This window comes from Drosophila montana, unplaced genomic scaffold (genome assembly GCF_035044405.1).
Source record: "Drosophila montana isolate Dmon_TW-CO22-7 unplaced genomic scaffold, ASM3504440v1 contig_3847_1, whole genome shotgun sequence".
In the NCBI taxonomy this organism is placed as follows: domain Eukaryota; kingdom Metazoa; phylum Arthropoda; class Insecta; order Diptera; family Drosophilidae; genus Drosophila; species Drosophila montana.
The window spans coordinates 327200-354217 of NW_026998719.1; the positions used below are offsets into that span (position 1 = coordinate 327200).

General features: G+C 39.7%; 2 protein-coding genes across 2 annotated transcripts; both read right to left on the reverse strand.

The window, feature by feature from the left end:
* Positions 1–2807: 2807 nt before the first annotated feature.
* LOC135438193 (uncharacterized) lies at positions 2808–3743 on the reverse strand. The gene has a single exon (XM_064696417.1). It carries the CDS (start codon positions 3741–3743, stop codon positions 3267–3269), a length of 477 nt encoding a protein of 158 aa, XP_064552487.1. The 3' UTR covers positions 2808–3266.
* Positions 3744–3833: 90 nt separating this feature from the next.
* On the reverse strand, positions 3834–22564 carry LOC135438192 (G-protein coupled receptor dmsr-1-like). The gene is made up of 4 exons (XM_064696416.1): positions 22222–22564; positions 6362–6700; positions 4863–5980; positions 3834–4108 (listed from the first exon to the last, which is right to left on the reverse strand). The coding sequence occupies exons 2-4, from the start codon at positions 6421–6423 to the stop codon at positions 3834–3836; spliced, it is 1455 nt and encodes a 484-aa protein (XP_064552486.1). The 5' UTR covers positions 6424–6700; positions 22222–22564.
* Positions 22565–27018: the final 4454 nt, after the last annotated feature.

Genomic DNA, 27018 nt, shown 5'->3' on the forward strand with positions numbered 1-27018 from the left:
ATATATCTGAACTAAGTCCTTTAACAGTATATATAGTTGTTTTTAAATTCGAACTGCAGCCCTTTGATAACAATTGTATTCTTAATAGTATATATTAAGGATGTTCAGTAAAACCTCTCTTCCAGCGAATGTTATCTGGAGCGACACGTGCCTCCAGCGATTTTGACGAATCATTCCGGCCAAATCACAATGTCAGCTGCTGCTATTTACTTATTCTGGATAAGCATGCAATTTAACTTTCCATAGCCACGGCGCTGTCTCTATTTACAACTCCCAGCTGGCTGAGGCTCTGCTGCGAAGTTTACTAAAAAAACATAACAAAATAATGAATCATTGATGAGACGACAGAAATGTGTGCGCTTCGCCAAGGATCAATCAAAACTTGGCCATGGAATTCAGTGGGGATATTTTCGCACATAGGACTGTCAAAATTGGCCGCCTGCTAATTAGGCGCCAATTTTTATTGGTAGTTGTGGAAGCCAATTTGCATTTTAAGACTTGCTGCTGCCCCTCTTGGCAATTATGTTAATTTTTTCATTTGGCCAGCTGGCGCACATTTTACGAATTACCAAACAACCAAAAATTCAGAGCCAAGGACTCGCTGGATGGTGGCCGGGGCCGATCCCCCTGGTTGTGGCCTTCGTGTGCTTAATTCAGCAAAATTTGCTAAAATTGCATTTTAAATTCGCCGCCAGCAGCTGGCAGATTGGTTTGGCTGCCGGCCATCAAGAAATTAACACACACTCTGCAATATTCAAATTAAAATTTTACGTTAACTGGAACATTGTAAAGTTTCCAGCGTTTTGTTATGAATTTCCGACCTAAACAAAGAATCAAACTTAATTTGTTGTCAGCTTGCCAGAAGACATGTTGTAGTTCTCGAAAGAGAGAGAAAACTATATCCAGAAATTCACATATATATATTCTTTAGAAAACTATTTAAGAAGTGCACTTCAGTTCGTCGGAAAGTTGGTAGGCAACTTGTTGGCCAGTATTTAATATTAATTAAAATTCTAATGAGCCACACACATGCAGCAGCAATTAAATTTAGGTTAGGCTTTCGAGAGTCATATTTTAAAAGCCAGATTAAATAGCTGTTGTCAGTTAGTTCAGCCTGCAGAATATGACCCAAATACTTGCAGTTCTTTGAACGTGACCATAACCAGGCAACAAACAACGCAGTGAGCAAAGTGAGCCGTAATGAAAGTGTGTGTGTGTGTGTGTGTGTGCTTGTAATTGCAATCTTTGCGGTTCCTGCCAGTGCTGGCAGCATCCCCTGCATGTGTTGAAGCATTTTGATTAGTTTTTCGCATATAACCGAGCAACGCCTTTTGACCCTGTATTGCTCCTTTCATTTTTATTTTGTGAAAGTTGATTGACACTCTGGTAAACACTTGAGAGCGAGAGAGAGAGGGAAAGATTGTGTGTGGGTGTGTGTGAAAAATTAGTTCTAGAAAAAAATCTGGAAATTGGGTTTGCTCACATTCGCCGCATGAACCACAAACAAATTCAATGGCAACTGCATGAAATATCGAGTAGAGCATATCATCTTGTCATTCATGCATTTTCAATGGCATTTAGGTCGCAAGTTTAGCTGAACAGAGAGCTTTCGATATCTGACATACATAAGTGACAGAGAAAGAGAGAGAGAGAGTGAGTGAAAGATATAGAAAGAGCGAGACTAAATGTTCGCTAAATACAGATTGCACAGCAAACATTTACTCCTAATTTCCCAAATATCCATTAAAAGTTTAAAGGTCACAATAATTGTCCTGTTGGGAGAAATACAGAGAAAAAGCTAATTTGTCAACGGTTCGCTTTAATTGAATTATTTTGGATGAATTTAGAATTTAAGCCAGCTTTAGAATATAAATTTGATTAATGTATACGTTTAGTACAAAGTATATATATCAGGTGGCTGCCAAATTTGCTCATAATTAAAACTTGTAAAAGCTTGTGCCAATTAAGCTGCAGCGGAGAAAAATAAAGGGTGCCAATTAGCTGAAATTATAGCAAAAACTGCTTAAAGCTGACTGCGCTCTTGCAATCGAAACAAATTTATGTTAAACATCTGCTAAATCTCGTGCTTTGTAAACGGTTTGGCCTTTTCCTTGCCAATTTGAGGCAATTTATTTTGCTTAACTATTCGTTTTTCATACATCTTGATGGGGTCAAAGTCAAGAAGAAACAACTTTAAGTCAGAAAGCCTTTGCGATTTGATTAAAAAGAGGTCCGCTGAAATAGTTAAAGTGAAGCCATATATCATATCTAATAGCAACAATTACTAATACAAAAACGATGTCATTAGCAGCTACGAATTGGGTCATCAGTTGTTTGTTGTTGCTTTGGCTGGCTTTGAGAGGGTTGGTTTTTTGTCGTAGCTGTCTCTTTGCACGCAGCTGAAAAATGGAAAGTCGTATTTTGATTACAACCACAATTAATCAACGTTCTATGCTACTTTCACTTTTCACTTTTTTTTTTTTTCCAATTTAATGGTAATAGTGAAAAATGAACTTAACTTTTTCCTTTATACTTTCAATAAGTCCGTTTTTTTCACAGCCAGAAGCGCGGTATTGTCATTCGCTGAAAAAATTTAACTGCGTGTAATAACATGCAGCTGAAAATTGATTGTTTTACAATAGTATAGATAATGTCTCATATTAAGGGAAAAGAAGATATTAATCTAGCTTCCACGGTAAGCTACACTCCATTATAGATATTACTTACTTGCATACGACTATTAAATAACCTGCACTTCAAACCAGCTACGTATATTGTATTTCAATAAATCACACATTATGCTAGAGTTACATTAAATTATTATTATATTTTTTTTTTATTTAAAACATTAGTTTAATAATTCATTGTTATATAAAGATAGCATAAGATGCTTACTGACAACCAAGGCTAACCAATTTTGAGGATAACTCAAAGGCATTTCGATTGGCTCATCCTTAGCCCAAGCTGAACTATAATTAAATGTTTGTATTACATACGCTTTGCACTTAGAAACTAATAAACTATGTCAAGTATCACTTAGAGAAACTTATGCACCACAAAACTGTTAAAAAGACGCCACAGCCGAAATTTGGCGGAGCGCTGCACACGCGAGGGGCTCGATTCGTGCATGCAACGCTGGCCAAAATTGACAATGGGTATTTAACAAATTGTGATTGGCCTTACCAGCTAGATAATATTCAAATTTACGTGTAAAGAGTGCGGTTGTTGTTGTTGTTGATTTCGTTGCATGGCCGTGGTTGCTCTATTCACAGCCACAGCGCATCGATGGCTTCCTCCATGTCATCCGTTGCCGAGCGAGCTAGTCGCTGCGGTTGCGACTTCCTCATTACGGCCTGCTGTTCGCTGACAACTACCGCCTTTGCCTCCATCTCGCCACCGCTGAGCAGCACCATCAGCAGCACGCTGCTGCGTCTGCTGCGTGACTCCCGCGGCAGCTGCTCCTGCTCCTGCTGCTGGTGCTGCGGCTGCTTGTTTCGCAACTTGCGCAGCCAGTCAGTGGCAGGCCAGATGCATTTGCCGCCCACGCTGCAGCGTCGACGATGGCCCGCCCTTGCTGTGCGTTCCCCCCCTGCTAGCCGTCTGCTACTGCTACTGCTGCTGCTATTGTGTAGTTTATTGTTTGTGACAGTGTCGTTTGGCTGCACCATTTCAACCACACAGATGTCATCAGTAGCGCCAGTTTTGTTGGCGCATCCATCAGCATCAGGCGCTGTTTCAGTCATTGCCGCTGCCGGTGTAGCTGTTGCTGCCGTTGTGGTTGTTGCTGTTGTTGTTGTTGTTATTGTTGTTGACACTGCCCTGCTGCACTCCTGCTACACATTTGTCACTTGCGTCGTCAGACCCAGATCAATGGCCATGCTCTTGCTAACAGCATCCGTATGCACCAGACGCTGTCTGCCATAGCCATCGAGTCGACCGCCGGCACCATCTCTGGCATCGCCATCATGCTGCGACAACGGAAGCCATTTGTCGAGCCAGCGCGGTCGGAAAAGCAGCGTGAACGTGCTGCGGAACTGTCGACTCATCGAGCAGTAGAGTATGAAATTGATGCTCGAATTAATAAGTGCCAAGATGTCCATTAGGTCACCTTAAATGAGACATTAAAATTGAAATGCAATGAGCGCCAGTGCAACTAATGGCTCCACTCTGCCAAGTCAAGGCTGTCATCGCCATTACCACAGTTAAATAACAATGAAAACTTTAATGTTAATCGCCAAATATTTATAGTTATAATACTACGCACATATTAGAATGTATTTTTCTGGTTATTTTAGGCCAACAGTGCGTATGATTGATGTGTATCTCAAATTGTCAAGAGTCATGTATGGAAAATCGAATTGTCTAGTATTTTGCATTGTTTATTGATTAATATTACAGAGAGTTTTATGTTCCGTTGATTAATGTTTTGAAATATAATAAAATGCGAACATAAATAATTGTAGGCTTACAGTGCGTATGATTGATGTGAATATCAAGTTGAACTAGGCGTGTTTCTAATGTTAACAAATCGATAATATTGAATATATTTGTACAGTTTTCTGCGATTCTATTATTTTCCCAGTACTAAGCAACATTATTTCAATATATCAATAATAGACTCATGTCATAAGTAATTCTTTAAATGCCGTCAAAACATATTAACATTTTAAAAGGTCGTCCCCATCACGTTGTGTCCTATATAAATTTCTAACCAATCGCACATTCAGAGTTCATGTTTTTGTCACATTAAAACAATACCTTCATTTGCCATCACGTATAAAAAATCGAAAGCTAAAACAAAAACTAATAGCATGCAATTTGTCCCAGTAATTGACTGAACTTAGTTTCTGCTTCATACTCACTCAGCTTTAGGTAGCACTGCATGAGAAACGCATCGCCGAGCAGCGCGTTCAGCAAACCCATAATACCCTGTGGAAATTCTGTGATAAGGAACAGCAGCAGCACCGCCAGCAGCATTCGCGTGGTGCGATCCGTTTGCTTCTCCTTCTCCAGCAGCTTGCAGCTCTTGGGCTGGCTGGGTGTCACCACTTTGCCATTGACAATAGGCTGCATATCGTTGGCCGCATGGCAGGCGAGTATCTTACGTCGCTTTTTCGCCTCTAGCAAAGCGCCAATTAGCCGCACTGAGAGCACAGTCAGGGCAAAGCAGGGTATCAGCTTGATCAGCACGCTGTATATAAGAAATGTGGCATTGCGCAGGGGGCGATCGTGAAGCGCCAGTTCGCTGTGGTATAATTTATAGACCGTCACATTGCGCTCGCCCAAGTCGGACAGGACTGTGCTTGTTGTTGTTGCTGTTGTGGGCTGATCTGTGAATGGACCTAGCAAATTGACTGCTGTGGTGTTGCTGCTGCCCGGGGCCATTGGCCAGGCCATGTCCGGTGTGGTGCTGGACAGCACCTGCATCGTGATGTGCTCCTCGTTGTTGTAGTCCAAAATATATTGACTTAAAGGCACCGACTTAATCGTCTTGCCATCGGCATCCAGTGTCTCCATAAACTTGGCTATAGCGCTGACCAGGTAAAGCCACGGCGACACCACCAGCACACAAACCACATAAGCTGTGGCAATGGTTATCGTTGTGGTCCGCATGCCGCACCAGATGCGATTGCGCTGCGGATAGCTGACGGCTATGTAGCGCCAGACGGCCAGCGTAACTGTTAGCCAAATTGAGATGGTGTGCAGAACCTGTGCGAAAATCGAGTGAAACTTGATAAAGCAGGCCCAGCTGTAGCTGAGCTGCTGTTCCCGCGGCAAACGCGCGCTGAGTATGTAATCGTGCACCGTATAGGGTATATACTCCAGCATGACCGCCAGATCGGCCACCGCCAGGCCCGTGAGTATCGCATTTGTGGGTGAACGCATCTCCCGACGTGTCAGCACGATGATATTCAGTGTGTTGGCCAATGTGCCCAAAATGCAGACGATGAGCGAAAAGTAGCCATGAATATATTTATAGCTGTCGAGGAATTGGAAGAATTTGTAATACTTAATATAAAAAAATTTAATCAAAACTAAAAGGTAAGAAATTAATCGAACTGCGTGTACATTAGGCAATTAAATGTGTAATTACTTGTATCCAGTTTATGGGGGCCTATGCCTAATAATCAAATAATTATTAAGCATACGCACCGTATAACCAGCTCCATAACAATATTTAACAGCAATTACGCAGGTGATTTCCTTGTGTAAACCTCAGTTCTCACATGGGCAAGCAAATTATTATGTAAATTGCATTTAAAAGAAACAAAAAAAAGTAATTAATATGCTGATACAGTTCGCATGCCGCATGCCGCATGCCGCATGGCAAACGCCCATCGAAAGCGTCCAATCAACTTACTTTGTGTGAAAATCATCGACGCTGGCGCCGCAATAATGCGGCTGCGACACGTTCGTGACCATGTTGTCAATTTTGGTCGGCTGATCGTCCGGCTGGTGGCTGTTCGCTTGATTACGCCCGTGGTCTGGACTGCCCAGAAGCCGCCTCCACTCCTGTTACAACTCGTCCTGGCGCTCAAGCTCCGTGTTGTGTGGTTTTGTGGCACTGGCTGTTTCGTTGTGCTTCAGCTGTGCGCTGTCAACATGCCACGACCCAAACTCTGCCTCCTCATTAATATTACTTTTTGTCTCTCTTCGATTTTCCAATATTTAAATTGGTCGCTTTGTCCAGTTGCTGTAGCTGAAATTAAATAAGCCAAATATTTGTACAACATTCGCGCACTGCGTTTGGCAATAAATTATGGCCGCGCCTTTCGTGTGGACAGCCAAAAATATTTGCGTGTTGCCATTTTGTTTTGTTCTTACAGCAACAATTTTCATGTAACATGCAAATGCAAAATGGAATATAACGTGTCTGTATCTCGAGTTCAAGTTCAAGGGAATAAAGAAAATGTAGTACAAAAATTTCCATGGCTCACAATATATAACATTAGCAAGATAATTTTAATAGTTAGGTTAAATTATAAATGAAAGTCAAATTTTTAGTTGCATTTACCACAATTAAAAGGAACTTCGGTTATATGGTACTTAACTAAAAGAAAGCCTAGATAAGCATCGGAGCTAACTAGGCAAATCCTTGACACTTTCTGATTAACTGCCTTTATTTCCGTGTTCTATTCCAAATGAGCCTAATTTCCTATGAAGGTTTGCTATGCAAATTTCTATAATATATAAATCCCACAAGTTCATGATTTACTTGAAGCCCTGAATAACTAAAGCCCAGCTTGTAGCAAGTTTTTATAATAGGCAAAAATTTACTCGTCCAGCACAGTTTGGGTTAAGTAATTGGGCTAAAGACTGTTTCTGGCACCTGTAAAAATACTTTAAGCAAGTGGTAGCAGCAGAGGAATCTGCAAGGGCAATCAATATTACGCATACGCCCCCAGCGCAGATACTCAGAGTTGAATTGACAGAGTTTTTGGGCCAGAAAAAAGGGCAGTAACAAGTCATTTGTCTTCACATTACAAAAGCCAAGCAATTCATGCAGCTGGCTCGAACAAAGCAAACGATTTTGATATCCATTCTCCAATGTCCATTGCCACATACACACACACGCACACACACATGCACACTGCGTATACGCAATGCCATTGGAGAGAAACAAAATATAATTGCAGGGCTGCAGTTGGTTGCATGCCACACTTGGCTTTTGCACTTTGTCAAGCACATTTGGCTTTTGGTGAACTTTATAGCTGCAGCTGCAATTATAACTATGGCTCCTATCTGACCCAAGTAACTTGCTACATTTAATGCAAACTTTTTGCCTCTCTCGAATTTATGACAAATTTTGTCACATACATGTGGCAATATTTATAAGCTTTTGTTAACAGATTTTGTATTTATCAGCTTTCCCACTCACCCGCTGTTTAGCTGCCTGGCAAAGTCTAAGTGTGGCCCGCATCCAAGCAAAATTGACACAAGAGTAGACACATAATCCACTGGCACATCTGCGGCTAATGAGCAGCACACAAGACTGCGTATCAGGCCGGTTTATGCAGCAACAATAACAAACGGCGACGTGCCCCAAAGCAACTGCAAGCGAATTGGCAACAGCTGCTGGCAGACTTGGTAATTAAAATTGGCCCAAACTGAAGCTCAGGGCTGATTATGTAAGCGCCATTATTTGGGGGCCGCATTATTAATGTGGGCAGTGCTAATGGCCTCAACGGCTTCATTAGATCATTTAAATAGACGTTGCTGAAGCATTAAATGCCAAGTGTTTGCCATGTTTCATTTTAGGCCATGAAGTCTGCCACTGTCAGCGGCAGCAACAAGTTGTTCGATGGTTGGGCATTACGTGACTTGACTCAATTTCAGCGCTTTCCGGTCACTCCAAAACTTGACAGTCGCCGCCGTCCACAGGTCCCTCAGCCAGAAGAAGATGCTAATGTACCCAGCTGCCAAACGCAAGCTCTCGGACGTTAATGTGCGGCATACGGTGCGTATACGTTGTTTTTTTTTTATTTTTATATATTTATTTGGAAGCAGCAGACCGAGGCCTGACTGAATGAGTGACTGGTGGGCTCCAGAGCTGTTGTACCCTGGGTGTGGTTGCCAAGTAATTTAAGCTATTTGTTTATTACTGTTTCGCCCAGCTCCAAGAGGACCTACACAGAATTCAATTAAGTGTGGCCCAGCCACATGCTGTGCTTTAAATTAGATGTTTATTTAGAGTGCATGTTTTCTATTTTCTTCCTATTTTTTTTTATAGTGGTCGTATATCGAAGGCGTGGCCCTGCTGTGTGCATTTAGATGAGCCACTTTACTGGTCAGGAGCACAGCTCCAGTACTTGTGAGGTACAAGGGCTGCTCTGATGACTGGTAGTCCTGCGATTACTGTAATTGGCAGTGCTTCGAGCCTATTGAAACTACTTGAAGACGGTTGAAGCCATTATTTTGACAGCTGTCCGTCAAAGCCAAGTTCACTTGTGCAGCCGCAAATTAATTGAAATCCCTAAAATGCAACAACAATACCATACTTGAAAACATCAAACGCTTCTGGGCATTAGCTCAATACAGTTTTTAAGTGTTAACAGCATTTGGCTTTTGCTTGGCATTCGCCAAAAAGTAATCGAAAATTAAGTCCCAAGCATGGCAACAATACTGTTGTAAATTGAAACCTGAAACTTGTGGTGAAAACTTTGAAAGTATGACAATGTAAAAGTGTCAAAACTAACAATACAATACAAGCAAAAACGTTTCAAACGAGAATGTATGAAACGAAACTACCCTATAACCACTTCTGAACACATATTCACACTCACAACTGCTGCAGCTTTGTGAAGCAAAGGGTGAGGGGAGCAAATATCTATAGTAAAATTGTTCAACACGAATGCACATTGCAAGAACTTCTTTTTGTAACCCATTTTCAATGGGCACAGGGTATGTGTATGCCCAAGCAAACGTAAGATTGAAAATGGTTGAAACAAAAAATGCAAGTAGAAAGCCAACAAAATGACCGAAACACCAACAAGGCAAAGCAATTAGGCAAAGTACAACTAAAAGCAAACATTTCTACAAAACAAAATTGAAAAAAAAATTAATCAAAAGTTTTTAATCAGACGCTGCAATTGACAGCGAGCAACAACTAAACAACAAATCAATGAAAAATGTTGTCAGAAAGCCAAAAAATGCTTTAATAATTCGCCAAGTCACATTTGGTTTATTTTCTTCGAATTTTTGGCACGCTGCACTGGGCAGTTATTTCCGCGATTTCCGTTCGCTTTAATGTTGATAATTTCGTTTGAACATTGCGCATACGCAGTGTGGGACTCAGCACCTGTTCAATTATTAACGCTGATTTACCAGTTTATGCCCTTGGCACATTTACTTCCGCTTGTTGCCTTTGATAATTTTCTTGCGGCTTCTTTTACTTCTGTACTTCCGCTGCTCGTAACGGCTCACCGGTCAATGCTGGACTTATGCCAACCTAAGTAGACCCTCGAATGGGAAACATTTATGAGAATTTTTTTAGAGTATCGCATTAAACATGTGTGTGCACGGGCTGAGACCCAGTGAATCGCACACGCGTGCGTCTCGAACTGTAAAACCGGATTTCTTTCAATCTGAGCACATATACACACACATACCTAAGCATTATGGACACGTGGTAGTTGTTACTTTGTATTCCTGAGAATGCGTACTTGGAAGCAGCTGTATATAAGACGACTTGACTTGACTTGCTAGCCGGTCAATTTATGCTACAGCGAACCCTACTTACAACATCTGACTGAGACGCCTCAAGGGTTTCAGTCGCTTTTTGTGCAAAACTTAGTTTGCCCCGGCCAACTGCTCGTTAGACGCACTCCAAGTTCGTTGGGCGCAGCAAAAATCACAGTCAAGGTTCAAGAAATAAAAGCACAGCACTAAAATATGACAATGCGTATGAATGTTATAATTATGTCAGCCTGCGACCCTTTAGACAATGATTAAATGCTGAAAAGGGTTTTGTTTAAGAAACAGTCAGGGCATTCGCGGATATGCTTTAAATATGCCCTGCAGCTTAATATGCCAAACTCGTGTATACATTGCATAATATTTATTACTCATGCTAAGCCACTTAACGGATTTAAAACCTGGCTTGGGTTGAGGAGTTCTCAGGCAAATATTTGCTGAGGTAAAGCGGCGTGAAAGCACACACGTGCACACACATGACAGCATTTTATAATTAAGCATTCAGAAAATGTCAGCGAAAGCAATGTCAACAAACAAAAACAAAAAAAAAAAATTAGGAAAAACAGGCGAATGTGCCAGCGCGTGAGACAGTGGGATAAAAAGTTCGGGTGGTCATAAACAAACAGCCAGATAAAGAGTGGCATAGCGGAACAGTTGGGGCATATATGGGCGACCGCAACACAGGGGACAAGCTGCACATTTCATTGCCAAAAAACAAAGCCCACTTGACAGGGACACGGCACAAAGCTGCGTCCTTTGATGTTGTTGTTGTTGGTTTTTGGTCGCTTAGGTCAAGGTAACATCCGTCCACAAGCCGAGCGTCACTCGAGTTGCATTTCCAGCAAATAGATTGCATAAATGACAGGCACAATTCAAATAGCCTTTTGTTTCAATTATCCGGGCGTGTTTTGTTCTAGCTGCAACTTTGGTCATTTGAGCTTAATTAAAATGGACGCTGACAAAATTGTTGTGCATGCAAATTTATAAATATTTCATTTAATTCAACACAACAATGTCAAGGCAATAGCTGCGGCTTTTGCATGAGAGATTACAACATTTTTTTTGGAATATTAAATGTTCAACTATTTTTTGGGCCACTTAAACGCACGTACTAAAACCTGTTAAGCTTTGATCGAAATAAAACCGCAGCAACAAGTGTCAACTGAATTCAATGGGGAGTCACAAAATATATATTTGGCTCGCTCGCTTTTTTAATTTGCATTCCCTCTGGCCATAATAATATAATCTTATCTGCGGCTGGTTTATTGTTTATGAATTCCTTTATTATATGCGCCCCTATTTTTTTATTGTACTTATTCTGTTTTTGCTTTTGGCAGTTGCCAGTTGATTAACTGCATTCACTTGTTAGTCTATAAAATATCAATAAAACAACAATAAAACTATTGACGTTCCAATAAATACAATTTGTTTCGCCTTTTTGTTATGAACTGGCCACGAAAATACAAACATTTATGTCAGTTTTTTTTTTGCCTCGTATTGAGTTAATAAACACTTTATTAATAAACAAAAACCACTCGCAAAATATTTGCATATTTAGTAATTGTGTATATTCATTAAAATTGATTCAGCTGCATAATTTAATTAAATTCCTTGTTTGTTTATTAGCCAAAAAAAAAAAGAATAAGTTAATAAAATACGACATTAAAAATGTCAATTAATATGTCAACTGCAATTAGCCGCTCAATAGCAGCTAATTTCCGTAAATTCACTTGGAAATTATATTCGCATTAAGCTTTAATGCGCTTCAATAGGGCTCAATAAATTAAAAAACAATTTTAAAGCTTAAATTCATGTTCAACAATATGAAAGCAACTAAAGAGCAGCGTGCATTTTTTGTATCAAGTCCGCCAACACATGCTTCAAACACCCGACCTCATTTGCTGTCAAGATATGACAACAAATAAAAATAATATCCGCAGCTGCCTCAACAGTTTCCACAAACAAACAAAATTTGTAGCAGACAAGTAAATAAGAAGAATAGAAAAAGGAGAAAATGAAAATATCTTCGGCACGCCGAAGATTCAATACTCTTGTAGACATTTCCCTTTTGCAGATACGTGAGACTAGGGGAGTTCGTAAATGCTGAGTTTGCTCAAAATATCTGTGAAGTCAGAATCCACAGATCTTTCAAATAGCATTTATATGATATAGTGGTCTGATTTTAATAAGATTTCGAACATGTATATGAGGATCATAATGAAACTAATAGATTCCGAGTTTGGCCAATTTATTTCAATCCGTCCAATCCCGAGCATGCCGAGTCCGACATATGTACTGCCTGCAACAAAAAGACGAATCTATGCAAAGTTTCAAAACGATAGCTTTAAACTGAGAGACTATGGCTATATCAACTTGTCTGTTAATGCTAGATCTGATCTGATCTAGAATATATACGTTTATGGAGTCGGAAAATATCTCCTTCTATGCGTTACACATTTCATGAGCAAACTATAATACCCTCAATAAGGGTATAATAAAAAGGGAAAGCATAAAGAAAAGAAAAGCTGTCAGAGCTCGAAATTCAAGTGACTTGCTCAGACTTAACCCAAAGCTTTATAGATATTATTTTTTAATTTATCATCAGTACCTGTTGGCAGTTACTCAACTTGCCTTTTTCGTGCTTTATGGCAGATTTTCATTCTTTTTATTTTTTGTTATTATTTTTTATTAAAGCAGCATCAATTTTGCAGACCATTCGTCAGCTACAACGTTTAGTTGTGGCCAAAAGGAAATGTCGTAAGCTGAATTTTCCAGACGGCATTCAGCGCAAGTAAAACATAAAAAAGTGAATTATTTAGAGACGCAAGTCAAGTAAATGCCATCAATTTTCCATCGTCAACGAATTTTAACTGCCATGTCATAAGTAAGTATAATGAGTTGGCCGAATAATAAGTTGGAGCAGCTGTTCACTACTCTGCCTAATGCTTGTGAAAACCTTAAACACACGCTGTCATATGAAAATGTAAAACATATTTACAATGATTGATTGCTCAGTAAGCACATATTTACTTCTATCCACTAAGTACATTAAGAAGAATTTTAATAAAATCTAATTTTAACAATTTTAAGCAAAGTCTAAAAATGTACTTTTACATTCTTCGCAATTTGTGTTAGGAAAGTTTTATACATTAAGCCAGATTTGTATTTTCTCATTTCTTATAGCAAAAAAGTATGCTATATTTCGGCACAAAGCCGTGATTTACACTTCGTGGGCAAACAAATTAATGTAGTCTCCCTTCTTTTTTTTTTTTAATACCATGCTCACACATACTTGTATGCATTATTGTTCATGAAATTTATTTTAGCAAACTTTTTCTCAACAAATTTCAAACAGACTGCCAAAAAATTCCTGGCATAATATTTCGTAATTAAAGTACGAGTTCAACCGGACCGAAATAATTTAAATTCATATGCACGAAAAGCATTAAAAAAGTTTGGACGTGCAGCCCCCAAAGGCAGTTGCTATCAATGCTACACCCAAACCTATTTCGCATTGACTTTGCATATATATGTATATAGTATATATATACATACATATATATGCGGGTCTGTTGCTGTCACTCAAACCAAAGTATTACATTTTAATTTTGGCATTACCCAGTGGGTCGCGCCTTATCGATTCGTTACCTATGGGCCCGACCAGACCCAGGATATTTTTCAGTTATAACACGCGCAATTAAACTTGAGCCGCTGGCGTGGGGTAAATACTGATATATATTATACAAGCTAATCCACGTGCGCGTGTACATTTTGTGTGTGTGTGTAAGTGTGAGTTAATGCTAATGTAATATTCTCCTTCCTTACTTGATTACTCCTCCCAGATCGCATTTGTTGTTGGCCCCACACGTGTGTATTGTTTGTATTCATTACGAAATTGCAAAAAATTCGACCCTGCGCACAATTTGTGTTCATTTACAATATTCGCTCCGCTTTAAAAATCTTTTTAAATATATATATATATTTATTTTGCATGCTGTCGTCGTCTGGCAACCATTTTCCTGCCTCTTATATACGTAGTTTATGGCCACAAGGAGACGGCACACGAGGCGCCGCATAAATTTCATTTAGTTAGTTTCACTTGACTCCAAATTTGTTTCTTTTTATGCCGCAGCGCATAAAACAAGTGCGTGAGCAACTCTTGTATCTATGGGCTGGGTTTTACCATGCACTTTAGCTGCTTACCAACGTTTATATTACGCATACGCAACGTTGTTCTACGCGCACATTATGTTTGGTGTTATTAAAGTAGTGTTTTGGCCCACTTTCTTTTGGCTCTTATGCTGACTTAAATATATTCTTAGAACAAATGTATGGTTGAAAGACTTGTTTTACCCTCTGATATGTCCCGCCTTCTTACTCAGCCGATTGATTCAGTTATGGGCAACAGCTTTGATGTATTTGACGCTCTTAACTAGCACTTTGCATGAGCTACCTTTAAGGCCTTTATCCTTTACCTACTATGCAAATCTGAAGCACTTGCCCAACTATAAGCGCCGGCACAAAGCCAAATTGCATATTCATACGGCAAATTGACTACAAAAGCGATCCACCAAACTTGCGAGTGCGAGACTCGCTCTCTTTTCGTTTTTTTTTTTTGTTTGGAAAGCCTTCGAATAACAAAAGCCCGTAGCAAGTAGAAAGTGTTCTTGCGGCAACAGCAGCATTCACCTTGAGCTCGCAGCAAAGCCGGAGCCACAGTTCGAGGGACTAACTGACTGGGCGAGCTAACAACAAAAAATCCGCTGCTGTCAACGAATTCACTAACTTGGCCAACTTCCACCGGCCAATTCATGCTCTATGGCTTTCCTGTTCTCTTCTTGTGCCCGAGCCCAACAACTTAAAGCCAAGATATACATTTTTTTTGTGCCTAGTTTTCCTCTTTCAAGCCGTAAGGTTGAGGTGGCTGCTGTTTTAATTAAATTAAAGTGGCAAATGTGTTGAAGTCACTCTCAAAGGGCTGTGGAATGAGGTCAACTAGCTGGCACAGATCTAAGAATATTAAAAAACTAAGTAGTTATGTTGCACCAACACACAACTACAGGCTACCACAAAAATAAGCAAGAAGAGAGGCAGACGAAGAAGAAGCAAGAGTGATATGCAAAGTAAAACGTATAAATAGCGCCACATGCTGCAAGAAATTTGCACGGAGTGAGGAAAAAAAACTAAATAGCAGCATATTTGTTTTTGTACACACGTGTCTGTGGCTGTGCGAGTCTGTGTGTGTGTGTGGGTTAGTTTCTTGTGCGTGTGCAGCTGCCTTGTGGGTATGTGTGTGTGTGAGAGAATAAGAACAAGTAGCCAAAGGCCCTTGAGTGCACTTGAGACATGCACAGAGTAGAGCTGTAAAAAAAAATCACGTGAAAACCAAAAATTCAACCAAGGTGAGAGAACTTGGACGCACAAAAGTGTTTTTCGACACTTGCTTGGAACGTTCTTTCAGACTGTAGTCGCCCTTTATAACACAAGCACCATTAGATTTAAGCTACAAAGCGGAGATAGCAGCTAAATAATGTAAGCCGACAACTGAATTACCCTTTTACTCTTCACTTTAAGCTTAAGCATCTTGTCTAAACTATTTTAAGGATAATGCAGACATTTCGCTTATATATAATAGTATGGGTATGTAATGGTATGGGGTCGTTCTTTATGGAACGAAGCTAAAAATGTTCATGTTTAAGATTCAATTTTTAAGCTAAATTATGCCTTAAGCTACAGACATGTCAGTTATAAGTCAGACTAAAATTAAAATATTCCAATATTATAAGGATAATAATAATAAATAAAATAATAATGGTAACAAAATTAAAACCAATAAATATAAAAAATAATATGAATAATATATAATTAAATAAGTATAAATATGTTTGACCCATTGCATTTATCTAACCATATTCGGTAGACAACAATTTTGGGCTCAAATCAAATATAGCCCGCTTTTTGTATATGAAATTATGTATGGCTTACAATATTTTCAGTACAACGGGCAAACGTGAAATAAAATAAAAATAATAATTATATAATGAAGATAGTCTTATGTTTTTTTTTTAAATAGCTTAAAATTAAATTTTAAGCTCAGGCGTTTCATTCTAACTGTTTTGTTTTGTTATGAATAAAATAGTTGCCAAAATATATAAACATTGCTTCATTTAAAAACAATTATTATAATAATAAAAATGCCACAAAGCACCTGCACAGTTTAAGATCAAGTACTCAACACAGTCAACAACTCGGCGCCCGTGGCACATTAACAATTTGGTCATTGACATACAGAGCTTGCTGCAGGCCATCATGTGGGTCGGCCGGCTCATATATTCCGCGTGACCCCAGCATTGTAGCGCATTTTTCACGTGCCACCGTCGAAAATTGACTTTGGCCGTTGCTTAGCAGTGGGTGGCACATGTGGGATTTAATAAATTGTCGACCTAGCAACTGGAAAGCACCTGCAATCAGCGAATACTGAAGACTTTCAACTCACCCCTCGTGATGCATTGCATGTGCGCTGATCAAGTGGCAATTGTGGCGCCACTTCTAATGCAGTTTCAGCACTTTAACAGCTCCAATGACAAAGGCAACGCCATGCGGCCAGCTGCGGGCAAGCGCTGCATAATCGAGTGAAATTGGTTACAATCCAGGCGGCTAATGATGCTGTTAATGCGGGCCAAGGCCCTCAAATGGAAGCTCAGGCAGACACCCTCGCAGACAAGTGGCTAAAATAACAGGGACTGCTCGGTTTTTAAATGCTCAACGTCGAGCGGAGGGCTTTAATGAAATTGGGGCAACGTTTCGTGCTGGCTGTGCATATTGCTGGCTTCTGATTAAATTGAAATATTTTAAAGCGAACAGCTTGTTGGGTTGTGCTGTGTGGCATTGTTAGATGCCAGCTATTTCAATAAATGCACCATGTCAGCTGTCAGCAGTCGGCTGCCATTGGATGGAACAGCTGCTGGCAAATCCTTTCACGATCATTTACAAGCCGAAGACGTGACGTCTTACGTTTGCTGACAGCACTGTTGAGAAATGTCAACATCAGGTAATAAGCATGTCCTCACCGTTTCCTGTTTTATACCTCAACAGTATTCCCAGCACTTGCATTTCAACAAGTCGGAAAATGTTTTGCTCACGAACAGACAGAGACACACACAGAACTCTTTGGCTGCCATGCCGCAGGGCTTGTTATTTGTCTCTGCCTTGACTTGCATGTGCACTTGATGTTTGTCTCCTTGATGAAATGCAATTTTCGGGCCATTTTGTTTATCCTTTCGCTTTTTATTGGAGCAGGCAAAAGTCAAATATGCTGGCGTTGAAAAATAGCAGCACTTGGGAATGAAATCCTTCAGCAGTATGGCCGATAATAATATGCAAATCAACCATTTGTCTGGTTGTTGTACTACTCTGCATAAAGTACGTGCCAGGCCAAAAACCTCATAACTCAGCCATTTGCCAAGTGTCAATAGACGACAAGTGCAATTTTCTCTTTTATTTCGTGTATGTGTGTGCTTGTAGGCTATCATCAAGCATATGCCAACACAATTTGCCAAGATATGTTGATAACTTTTTCGTTTTGTTTATCGTTTCTTATTTCAAAAGAAAAATTAAGCTGAATGCACAAGAAATCAGGGAAAATAAAATGAAATGAAAGTGCGTGCAATACTTCTGTGATGTACTCATCTGTCTGAACAGTGTTAAATTTTTGGTTAAAATAACAAGGAAAATGTTCTTCTTTTTATTTTGTTTTCGACAATGGCTGGCTCCTTAGCTCAGACACTCGGCACTTGATTCTTTATAATCTTTTACGGGCTGTCTGCCGCATCTTTTGTCTATTTGCTGTCGATTGTTGATGTTGCCATTGGCCATTGTTGTTTGCCACCAGTGCAACGTCTTTCCCTGTCTGGAATCTGTTCGGTTTTATGCTGGTCAAGTAAACAAAGCACTTGAGCTTAAAGACCCAAGTACGCCCTTTGCTATGCAATGGTTTACTGCACTTCGTTTAATTTGCCGTTTCTGAAGCGTTTGGGTTATCAACTGAATGAATGTGGCCAATAAGAACTGGCTGCTGGCAGCTAGTTATTATATTTATGATAATATTATTACTATATCGCTTTAGCTACTTAACTAAGATACAATCCTAGAGTCTAGAGAGTCCTTGGATTTAATTTGAGCTGCTTTCTTCGCCGTGGCACACAAAATTGAGAGATAATTTAGCCAGCAAAATTCACCCCTTAATTCCTTAGCTAACTTAATTCTATTTAATGCTTTTACTAATCCGAGCAGCAGCAGCAGCATTTCGTATTTAAATTTATATTCCTCAGAAAATTCCATGATTTACCCAAACATAAGCCCCAAACCCTAATAGCCATAATTGCAGCTGTGTATTAACTATCTTCCCCAAAAAGCATCATGTTTAATTACAGTCATACTAGAGCTGTTCGTATACTTATATGTGCATTTAATTGAATTTAATGCCAGCGCTCAACGCATTTGCCGCTCCCTCATGTTGACGAAAATATCATTTAAATGAAATAATCATTATTTATGCATGCAATTTGCTATACTCATAGCTTCCGCATAAACTGACAGATTGTTTCATGAGAATTCGCTGGCGCTATACTCTGCGTATGCGTAATATTCGCCAAGATTTATGCAACAGTAACGCATTTGCAAGTAGGGTGGCAAAAAGGGATGTGGAGGAGACGTAGAGTAATCAGAATGCAACCGCGTTTGCTGTTCAAAATATATAATATGGATACGCCATCAGTCATGCATATCTACTTGGAAAAGGCATCCGCTGATGATGGGACGTGATGAGCACAGGACGTGGCTGGCGTTGACCTTGCATTGGGTATTGCACAAAATAAAATGCATACGTAAGAGATTTTGTTTGTTCCGTTTGGTTGTTGTTGTTGCAGCCAACGCATATGTTGCTCAGCTCCTTTTGGCTATATGCTGAACTCTCTCTCCCGCTTTATGCCCTTCCGCAACTGATTTATTTAAAGTGCTTTGCCGCCAACTGGGCCTCGACTGGCGCATAAACATGGGCAAATGAAATATTGATCCATTTTGGGGCCTGTCCGGGTATGGAATGGCTTACAACTTAGTTATTGCCGGGTGGGGAGCGTCACGTGGTCCATAAGGCGGTGATTGGGCTACAAGTTTGTCAACCGCAGAGCCCATATAAATTCTGCGGTTAGCCCACTTCAGCTCCATATTGTTATGGGCTTAGGTATTGAAATTTTTTGGCTCGACTCGTAAGTTTTTCATTGAAAAATTGTTGGCAATTTCAAGAGTCATTTGAATTTATTTCAAGGGCCGGCTAGACAAACACTTTACGTGGCTCATTTGAGAGTAAAAAAGGTCCTAATGTAAGCTAAGCCCATAGTCATTTATTTTGACAATACCCATTTGGATTATCACTTGCTGACACACCTCCAGAGCGCAGTTGTTTCCTACGCCCACATGGCGTATACACAATGTTCTTGGTAAGCGCAAAGCTGTTCCAAGTTTTATGTTTTACAAGCTGCGAAATGTAACACTTCCCATTGAAAAGTTGGCACATTTATGATGCACATGATGCGCATTTACAATAACGCGACACATGTGGCGTATACGCAACTTTTTTTATAGCTTATCAGTTAAGCCAGAAATCATATAAAAGGTTCTTAAGCTTGCACGAATTGCCACGCCAGCATTCTGTACTTCAAGTCGTGCATCAATTAAAATATACAAAATCGAACATTTCATGCAGCAAAATTAAATTATGTATAGCTCGCTTTAAAAGTCTTCTTGGCTTGGCAAATAATATTCAGCTGTAAAACGCCTCAGGCAATTTATTCAAATCATATCACAGAACGAAGCGAAGCCATTGCCAACATTTTTCCAAGCCAAAAAAGCCACAGACCGTCGCAGCCCGGCAACAGTGGAGCAGCCCAACTTGCAGCCACACTGAGACAAAGACTGATATCATTTGCTTCGGTTTGGCAGTTGGGATCAAACCACAATGGGCAAATACCGTCTCATGGGCAGTTGCAAAACCTAATTAGCTCAACTTGTGCGATATTTCTTGTGAACTTGACCAGCGCGCAAAGTTTGATGCGTTTCATTTAATCCGTTAGAAGAGAGCCAGTGTCAAAGTCACGAGTCAACGATTACATAGGCTATTGACATTTGACTTTCGAGGGACTGTGACGAGTATGACATTAAAGAGCAAAATTTATGGCCACATTCATTGGCGGGCAATGCTATACCCTGTCAACGAATGCTCGAGTCGGGTAACTTAATACTCCGGAAATCTTAGTTTCATGCAAATCTGCTTAAGAAGCATCAAAAGCTAATATACTTTCATTTGATATGTATTCTTGATGTATATCAGGTAACATCAGCTTAGTTCAATTTGGAATTATTTAAATGGTTTAACTTTTCCCTTACACTGACTTTATGACCTAACATTTGTATAGGTTTCGACTGGTAAACAGATGAACACTTTCCATAGGGTATCTTCCAGTCAAGCATTCCTCAATGAAACATTCTTAATGGCTGCACTTATTTGTTGTCTAATGCCGCCGCCAGAAAAATTGCTTTAAAATAAATGTGTCAACAAAGCCAATTAAAACTAACGACATTGTTTTTGTAAATTCTGACGGCTTGCGAACATATATGCATATAGAAAATATACTAAAAATATACGATATAAAATACCAAAAATATGCCGCACTGATACGCTTTTAGTAAGTGTTAGCAGCTGTTGCGTTTGCTTTGTCGAAATTCACAGCACTTAAATTGAAATGTTTATTGTGGCTTTTATTGACAGAAGTTTGGTTTGTTTGCATAAATACAGCCGCGATGGCTGTGAAAAGGAAAGGCTTGCACTAAGTTAAGTCAACTTACGAAGGGCAATTTCCTTCTGGGAAATTAGAAAACTTTGCGCTATCTTCTCAAATATTTTGGCAAACAAACCTTTCGAGCATTGTTTGCGCTCGTCCTTTTCATTTGTTGCTTCCTCTCTAGCTGTTGTAATACCAATTTTTTAGACTCACTTTTATGTTGTGTCCATAAAAAACACACAGCGGGCTGTCGCAAAAGGCAAAAAGATAGTATCTGGTATAAGCATAAAAATATTAGGTTTATGTGTTTAAGGTTTGCGCAGGTTTCTAGTTTATGTTTGTTGTCCTTTACATTTTTCAGTCTGTTGTTTTCCTTTTCGCTGCTAAAGCTCGCGTTTTATGCGAACTTCTCTTTTGGCTGAATTTAAATGGAAAAAAATGATTTTTATGTTTTACAAGCAGCTGTATAAATGATTTGAGTCGCTTTTATTGTTTATTTGCTGCTCGCCGGCTATTGACAATAAAGACTATATTTTATGATGAAACACATAAATTTCATTTACACTTTGCCGGGGAAAAACTACACCCCAGTTGATAGTTGTGCGCGCTGGGTCGTTGTCGGTACTTCGATTGCACTTTTGTGGCCACATCGATCATAAAGAAAAACCAAGCATATACTTATGTGCCTGCGTTATAATAATGGCCATGAGTGTAGCGCGTAGCGTCAAGATAAGAATAGATAGGTAAAGGTATGTGGTGTGGGAGCCTTTATGGCATGGGCCATGTTTTAGGATAAGTATAAGCATGGGAAAACATGAGACCTAACGTTGGGTGGAGATATAAACCACAGGCATGGACAAATGTAAGCCAAAAGCTGCAGCTCTAAAACAGCTCAAAGTTAATGAGCCTAGTCAGTTGGTATGCTATTGGAATCCTTAAGAAAGCTTTAATACATGCTAGATTAGTTTATATAATTGAACTTACATTTTACAGACTCTGCTCGAGTATAGGTTAATAAATTCTTTCCAAACCTATCAAAACATAAACCTAGTTAAATTTTATTTATCAACTGTGCCATTGACCGGCACATGGCGTATACTCGATGGATTTTGTAAGCTACTAATCCGCGGGCAAAAGAGCTTTGTAAACTTGGCGAAAAGTTTTTGAGAGCTGCTTAAACAGAACTCACCTCATCAAAATCCGCAAACTGAAGCAGCGCCTTGCTTGCAACTGTCTGCGGCGATTACACGATTTCAATTAAAGTCAAGACGCGGGCTGCATTTATCATCTTCGTTTGATCAACAAAAATCACATCAATTTTATGTCAGCTGCAGGCGAGCGCAACAATATTCCAAGATTTTTCAATTTATATTCCTTGTATTTTTTTTTTAAATAATTTTTTTTTTATAATTTTTTTTTTGAAAACTTTTGGCCACGCACAAAACGCGCAGCACAGCGCGAAGCGAGAACCGAAACAGACACAGCTACTTGATATCCAGATGCAGACCCGTGGCGTTGCCGAGACACGTGCGTGCGGCGCCGCAATGGAAAGCCAACTGAAAAGCTGAAGAAAACTGTGACCAGCTGTTGGCTACGCTGACAGCGACATGGAGCGGTTTCCTGTGCGCCTGACGAACGTGTAGCCAATGCGGTGGCAGCGGCAGCGGCGGCGGCAGCAACAAGAACAGCTGTTCCCGCAGTAAACGAGCCCTGCGTTCCACAAGGCGCAACTGGTGTACCACACTGGTGTACATGGCATCCACTTGGCATCCACTGGAACAGCTGGCACCATAATACTTGTTGACTTTGCAGCGCTGCAAAGCATTCTCTCTTTCGCTCTCTCAAGCTTGCAGCCATTTTGCTTTTGCCTGTCTTTGCATTGTGGACTGCAAGTAACGGTTGTTTTTATGAATGAATACCCCACAATTGAGTTTTTGCTTTGCATTGGGTTCACCAAATGTTTTCTACCTGCTGTGATTTTGCTTTATTTATTTATGGCAAAAGTTTCCGTCAGACATTGCAACAATACTAACCAGCCGTCAAATTTTGCCCACAGCCAAATAGGAGCCACCCACAGTTCCACCGTCCCACCCATCTGTCATAAATCATCAAATAGTATGATTTAGTGCACACGCTTTTTACACACAGCATAACAGGAACAACAACAGCAAGCGGAAAAAAACATACCGTTTTAATACACTTGAAAATTCCATGTTGAAATATGTTTAAACCCTTTTTGAGCGGTCATAAACCGTTTGGTTATCTTCGTGTTGTTCTTTCTGTGTTTTTTTTTTGTTTTTTTTTTACTATTTTGCACATTTTTCAAGCGCTTTACTGTTAGATTTATGTTTAGCCACACGTACTCACATAGGCATGTGCATAAATGTTTATACAGTGGATTATATTATTTGTCGTTTATATGTGTGTGTGTTTCAATTTAGATATTTTTTTTGTTATTTGAGTTGTGTTTCGGCTTTCACGTGTCCGAGGTTCGTTTACATTTTTGTGTTTTTTTTTTAACGCATGTTGATTAACTAAGCCGTTGATGATTTATTTTTTTTATAGAAGATTTATTACCATAGTTATGATTTATTCAGGTTTTCGAAATGAAAAAATAATGAAAAATATTTGATTATTTTTGCCAACATTTTTAGAGTATTAAATGGAAATGGTTTAAGCCAGCTTAAGTGACGATATGCGCCATGACAACTAAGTAACGAATATATGCAGCATTAAATTTCGGCTATTAAACATGATTGCAAAATCATTATAACCATTTCTTTTTTTTTTATTTTAGGAGCAAAAAGTAAAAAGCTGCACTCCACAAAAAATGTCCAAGTGAATTGAAAGGATTATCGCGCTGGGCTCCGTTGCCAAAATGGTTTCTGGTTTTTGCGGTTAAGCGAACAGTTTCCATGGCAGCTGCCGTTGGCTGTTTTGGGTATGGAGTTGGGCATGGGTTTGGGTATGAACATGGGAATATGGCGCTGTCAAGTCAGCATTTCCTGTTTACCATGGCGGGCACTTAGCTCACCCCCGCCTCGCTGACTCACACATACACACACACCCAACCCATACGCACTGTAAGCCCCCAGTGAAGTCGTCGTATGGATGCCAACGGATATAGTGCTTCAGTTAAGACCTTGGTACGCTTTAATGCAAAGCAGCTGAATTGGATTTGGAATTGTGTGGCGTCCAAATGGCTGGAACATTTAGCTAGCGGCAGTACAAAATGGTTGTCAAATAACTTCCGGCTAACGGTCTCTCTTTAATTTTGTACGGGGTCACGTGCAAAATTGAGGCACTGAAAATCAACGCTATCCTTTCTATGTGCTATCCCCTGGCTGTCAGCAAACACATTTTCAAATGTCTCGCTTGTCATTTAGCGTCGTCGATTTTATTGTGTCCTGGAGCTGTTTAGGTAGAGCACGAAACTGCTGAATGCTCGGCGCAAATCGATGCAATTGAAAAATAATTGAACATTTGAAATGTTTATTGAATGTCAGTTCAGCTAAGTTGTAATGTGTGAGTAATGCTGCCTCCCCAGGGCTGTTATTCCTTGGCTGCCTTTGCATATCTAATGGGTCTCCACTGTGGCACAAACCGTCCTCCTTGTCTCCCAGACTGTGTTTATAGCCGTGGCATTCGATTTCACGAATTCCTCATGCCACTCACGTCTGCCTTGTAAGATAGAGAAAAAAAGTTATTGATTGGATTTTTAGCAGTTGCTGCTTTAACCACAGGTAGGCTCATAATCGAGGTCCTGATATGTGGACATGGTAAGTATGTCGAAGATGTGTCACATATAATATGACATACCACATCTCTGCTGTATGGCACAAACTGTCGCGAAATTGATTGTAAGCCAATTCCGGCATTCCAGCAGGTCTATAAAAATCCTTTGTAAATACTTCTATACCCTTTAGTAAAAGGGATTTGCATGCAAAATATTCTCTTGGTCACGGGGCATTCCTTCAAATCAATCAGTTGAATAAAGATATATACGCATTTGAATATAGCAGCCGTTTCGAGTTGAATGGCAATTTCATGAGGTTTACTGTCAGCTTTGATGTTAGATGTAGCTTTGCAACCGGCTTCGAATACAAACTAAGTATATTATGGCTGTTCCCATAACATGTTGACATATCTGACCAAGCAGACAGAGCAGACAGAGAATGGCAAGAAAAAAGTGAACGGAACTGAGCAGAGAAGGAGGCAGGAAGTAACTTAAAAGTCTGCAAAATGCACCTGCAACCAACTGAGCAACTTTTCATAGTTTGTCATATGTGTTATGTAAAAAATGACAGACAGGGGGTAGGGCAAGTGAAAGAGATGTGTTGGTAGTGGTAAAGAGATACTTAAAAATTGTTGTTGTCTTTTAGTTTTTCATTTTTTTTTTTTTAAGTGTGTGCTCAAAGTACAGGAAAATAACATTTGTATAAAGGAATTTTATATTTTTGTCAAAGAATGCCTAAATCTGGGCAAAAAAACATTAAGGCAACGTACAGCGTGATATGCTCATCAAAATAATTGTCTGTAGCCTTAAAAAATAAGCTACATTAGGGTTACTTCCACTGTCAAAAAGTAGTTTATATATATTTAAACTTACGTCAATGTATATTGCGCATACACAAAGAGAAAGTGAATGGTAAATGGTCAAAATAATAATAATTCGAAATACTTAAAAGACCAGAAAAAAGAATGTTTGGTATTTTGGAAGTCATGAAAAAAGAAGAAGAGGCGGACTCAGCTAAACAAAATTCCCAGACTTGCCTAAGCTTATTAGACGAATTATACACCATAAACAATCATTATTTGTCATTGTTCTTCCACTCAAACACATTTATAAACTTCTTAAATACTTACTCATATCTTATTAGCAAAAGCATTTTTATTTGTTTTGATATTTTTATGCCTGGCTCCCTTTTTGCTAATATTGTAGTTGGTTTTTCGCTTGAATTGGCCCACAAAAAAAATGCACTTTGTAAATCAAGAGCAGAGAGACATGTTTATCGCTGGCTTTGTCGTCTGCTGATATTGTCAGCTGCTCCAAATCCCAAGCAGGAAAGCTGCAAAGTGTACTTTTTCGGGCATTTTTTGTTGGGAGTTTTGCGCGGTTAGCGCATAGGGGCAATAGCCGAAAAAACAAAATTTATTATCGCTAATATATGCGTTCATGTAGCTGACACATTTACGACACATATGTGACCTGTTTTCATTGCATTGCCGTGGGCTATAGCACGTTTATTGTTGCCTATTTAGCGGCGTGAAGCCTTTGAGCTGCCAAAATTTCAATTACAATCACACACACACACACACACACATCAACACACCCACGCAGAGTGGCTAAAAATATTAGCAATTTGTTAAATGATCTCATCAATTCATTTCAATTCCGCAGCCATAGAAGCGACCGCAATCATCAGACCAGAGCAAAGGTCAACCCAGAAGCCAAACGCGCCGCAATGCAGCTGATTAATTGATTTATTATTGAAAAATGCTCAACGCCTGCCGCCTGCTGCGTTGGAAACTCCCTGAGAGGCGGTAAGAGCCGCTGGCGAAGTCCAGAAGGCTTGCAATTTATCACGAAATTCCCCAATTAGCGAGCGTTAAAGTTGAACCGAGTACTCGCGAATCTCTGGCGCAATTAAGTCGCCGACTGCACGGCTAATGAGTGCGCCGCGGGCCAAGCAAATGGAGCTGCCGTTGAAATATACTGTAATCAAGGCAAGTATTAAGAGCCTTGGCAATTTATTGTCATTGCAACTGCCAGGTCATAATGTGGAGCATTCAGTTATGTTAATTAGCCAGTCTGAGATTGTGCAAGTAAATATCAGACTTCCTTTAATTACATGTGGATGGAAGATTTCAGACATTAATAAAGTCCAAGTGCTTAAGACACATGTCCTACATATGGGGTTCACAATTGATTTATTACTTATTAATTCATTTAATTTAGTTTTATTGAAGGCTTTACCCGAAACCT

Excerpts from the sequence above, each read along its gene's own strand:
- LOC135438193 (XM_064696417.1), bottom strand. The coding sequence starts at position 3,743 with ATGACTGAAACAGCGCCTGATGCTGATGGATGCGCCAACAAAACTGGC.
- LOC135438192 (XM_064696416.1), bottom strand. The coding sequence starts at position 6,423 with ATGGTCACGAACGTGTCGCAGCCGCATTATTGCGGCGCCAGCGTCGAT. Across the intron at positions 5,981-6,361 it reads GTCGATGATTTTCACACAAA|CTATAAATATATTCATGGCT; the intron begins GTAAGTTGATTG and ends ATTCCTCGACAG. Across the intron at positions 4,109-4,862 it reads GCAGTGCTACCTAAAGCTGA|GTGACCTAATGGACATCTTG; the intron begins GTGAGTATGAAG and ends GTCTCATTTAAG.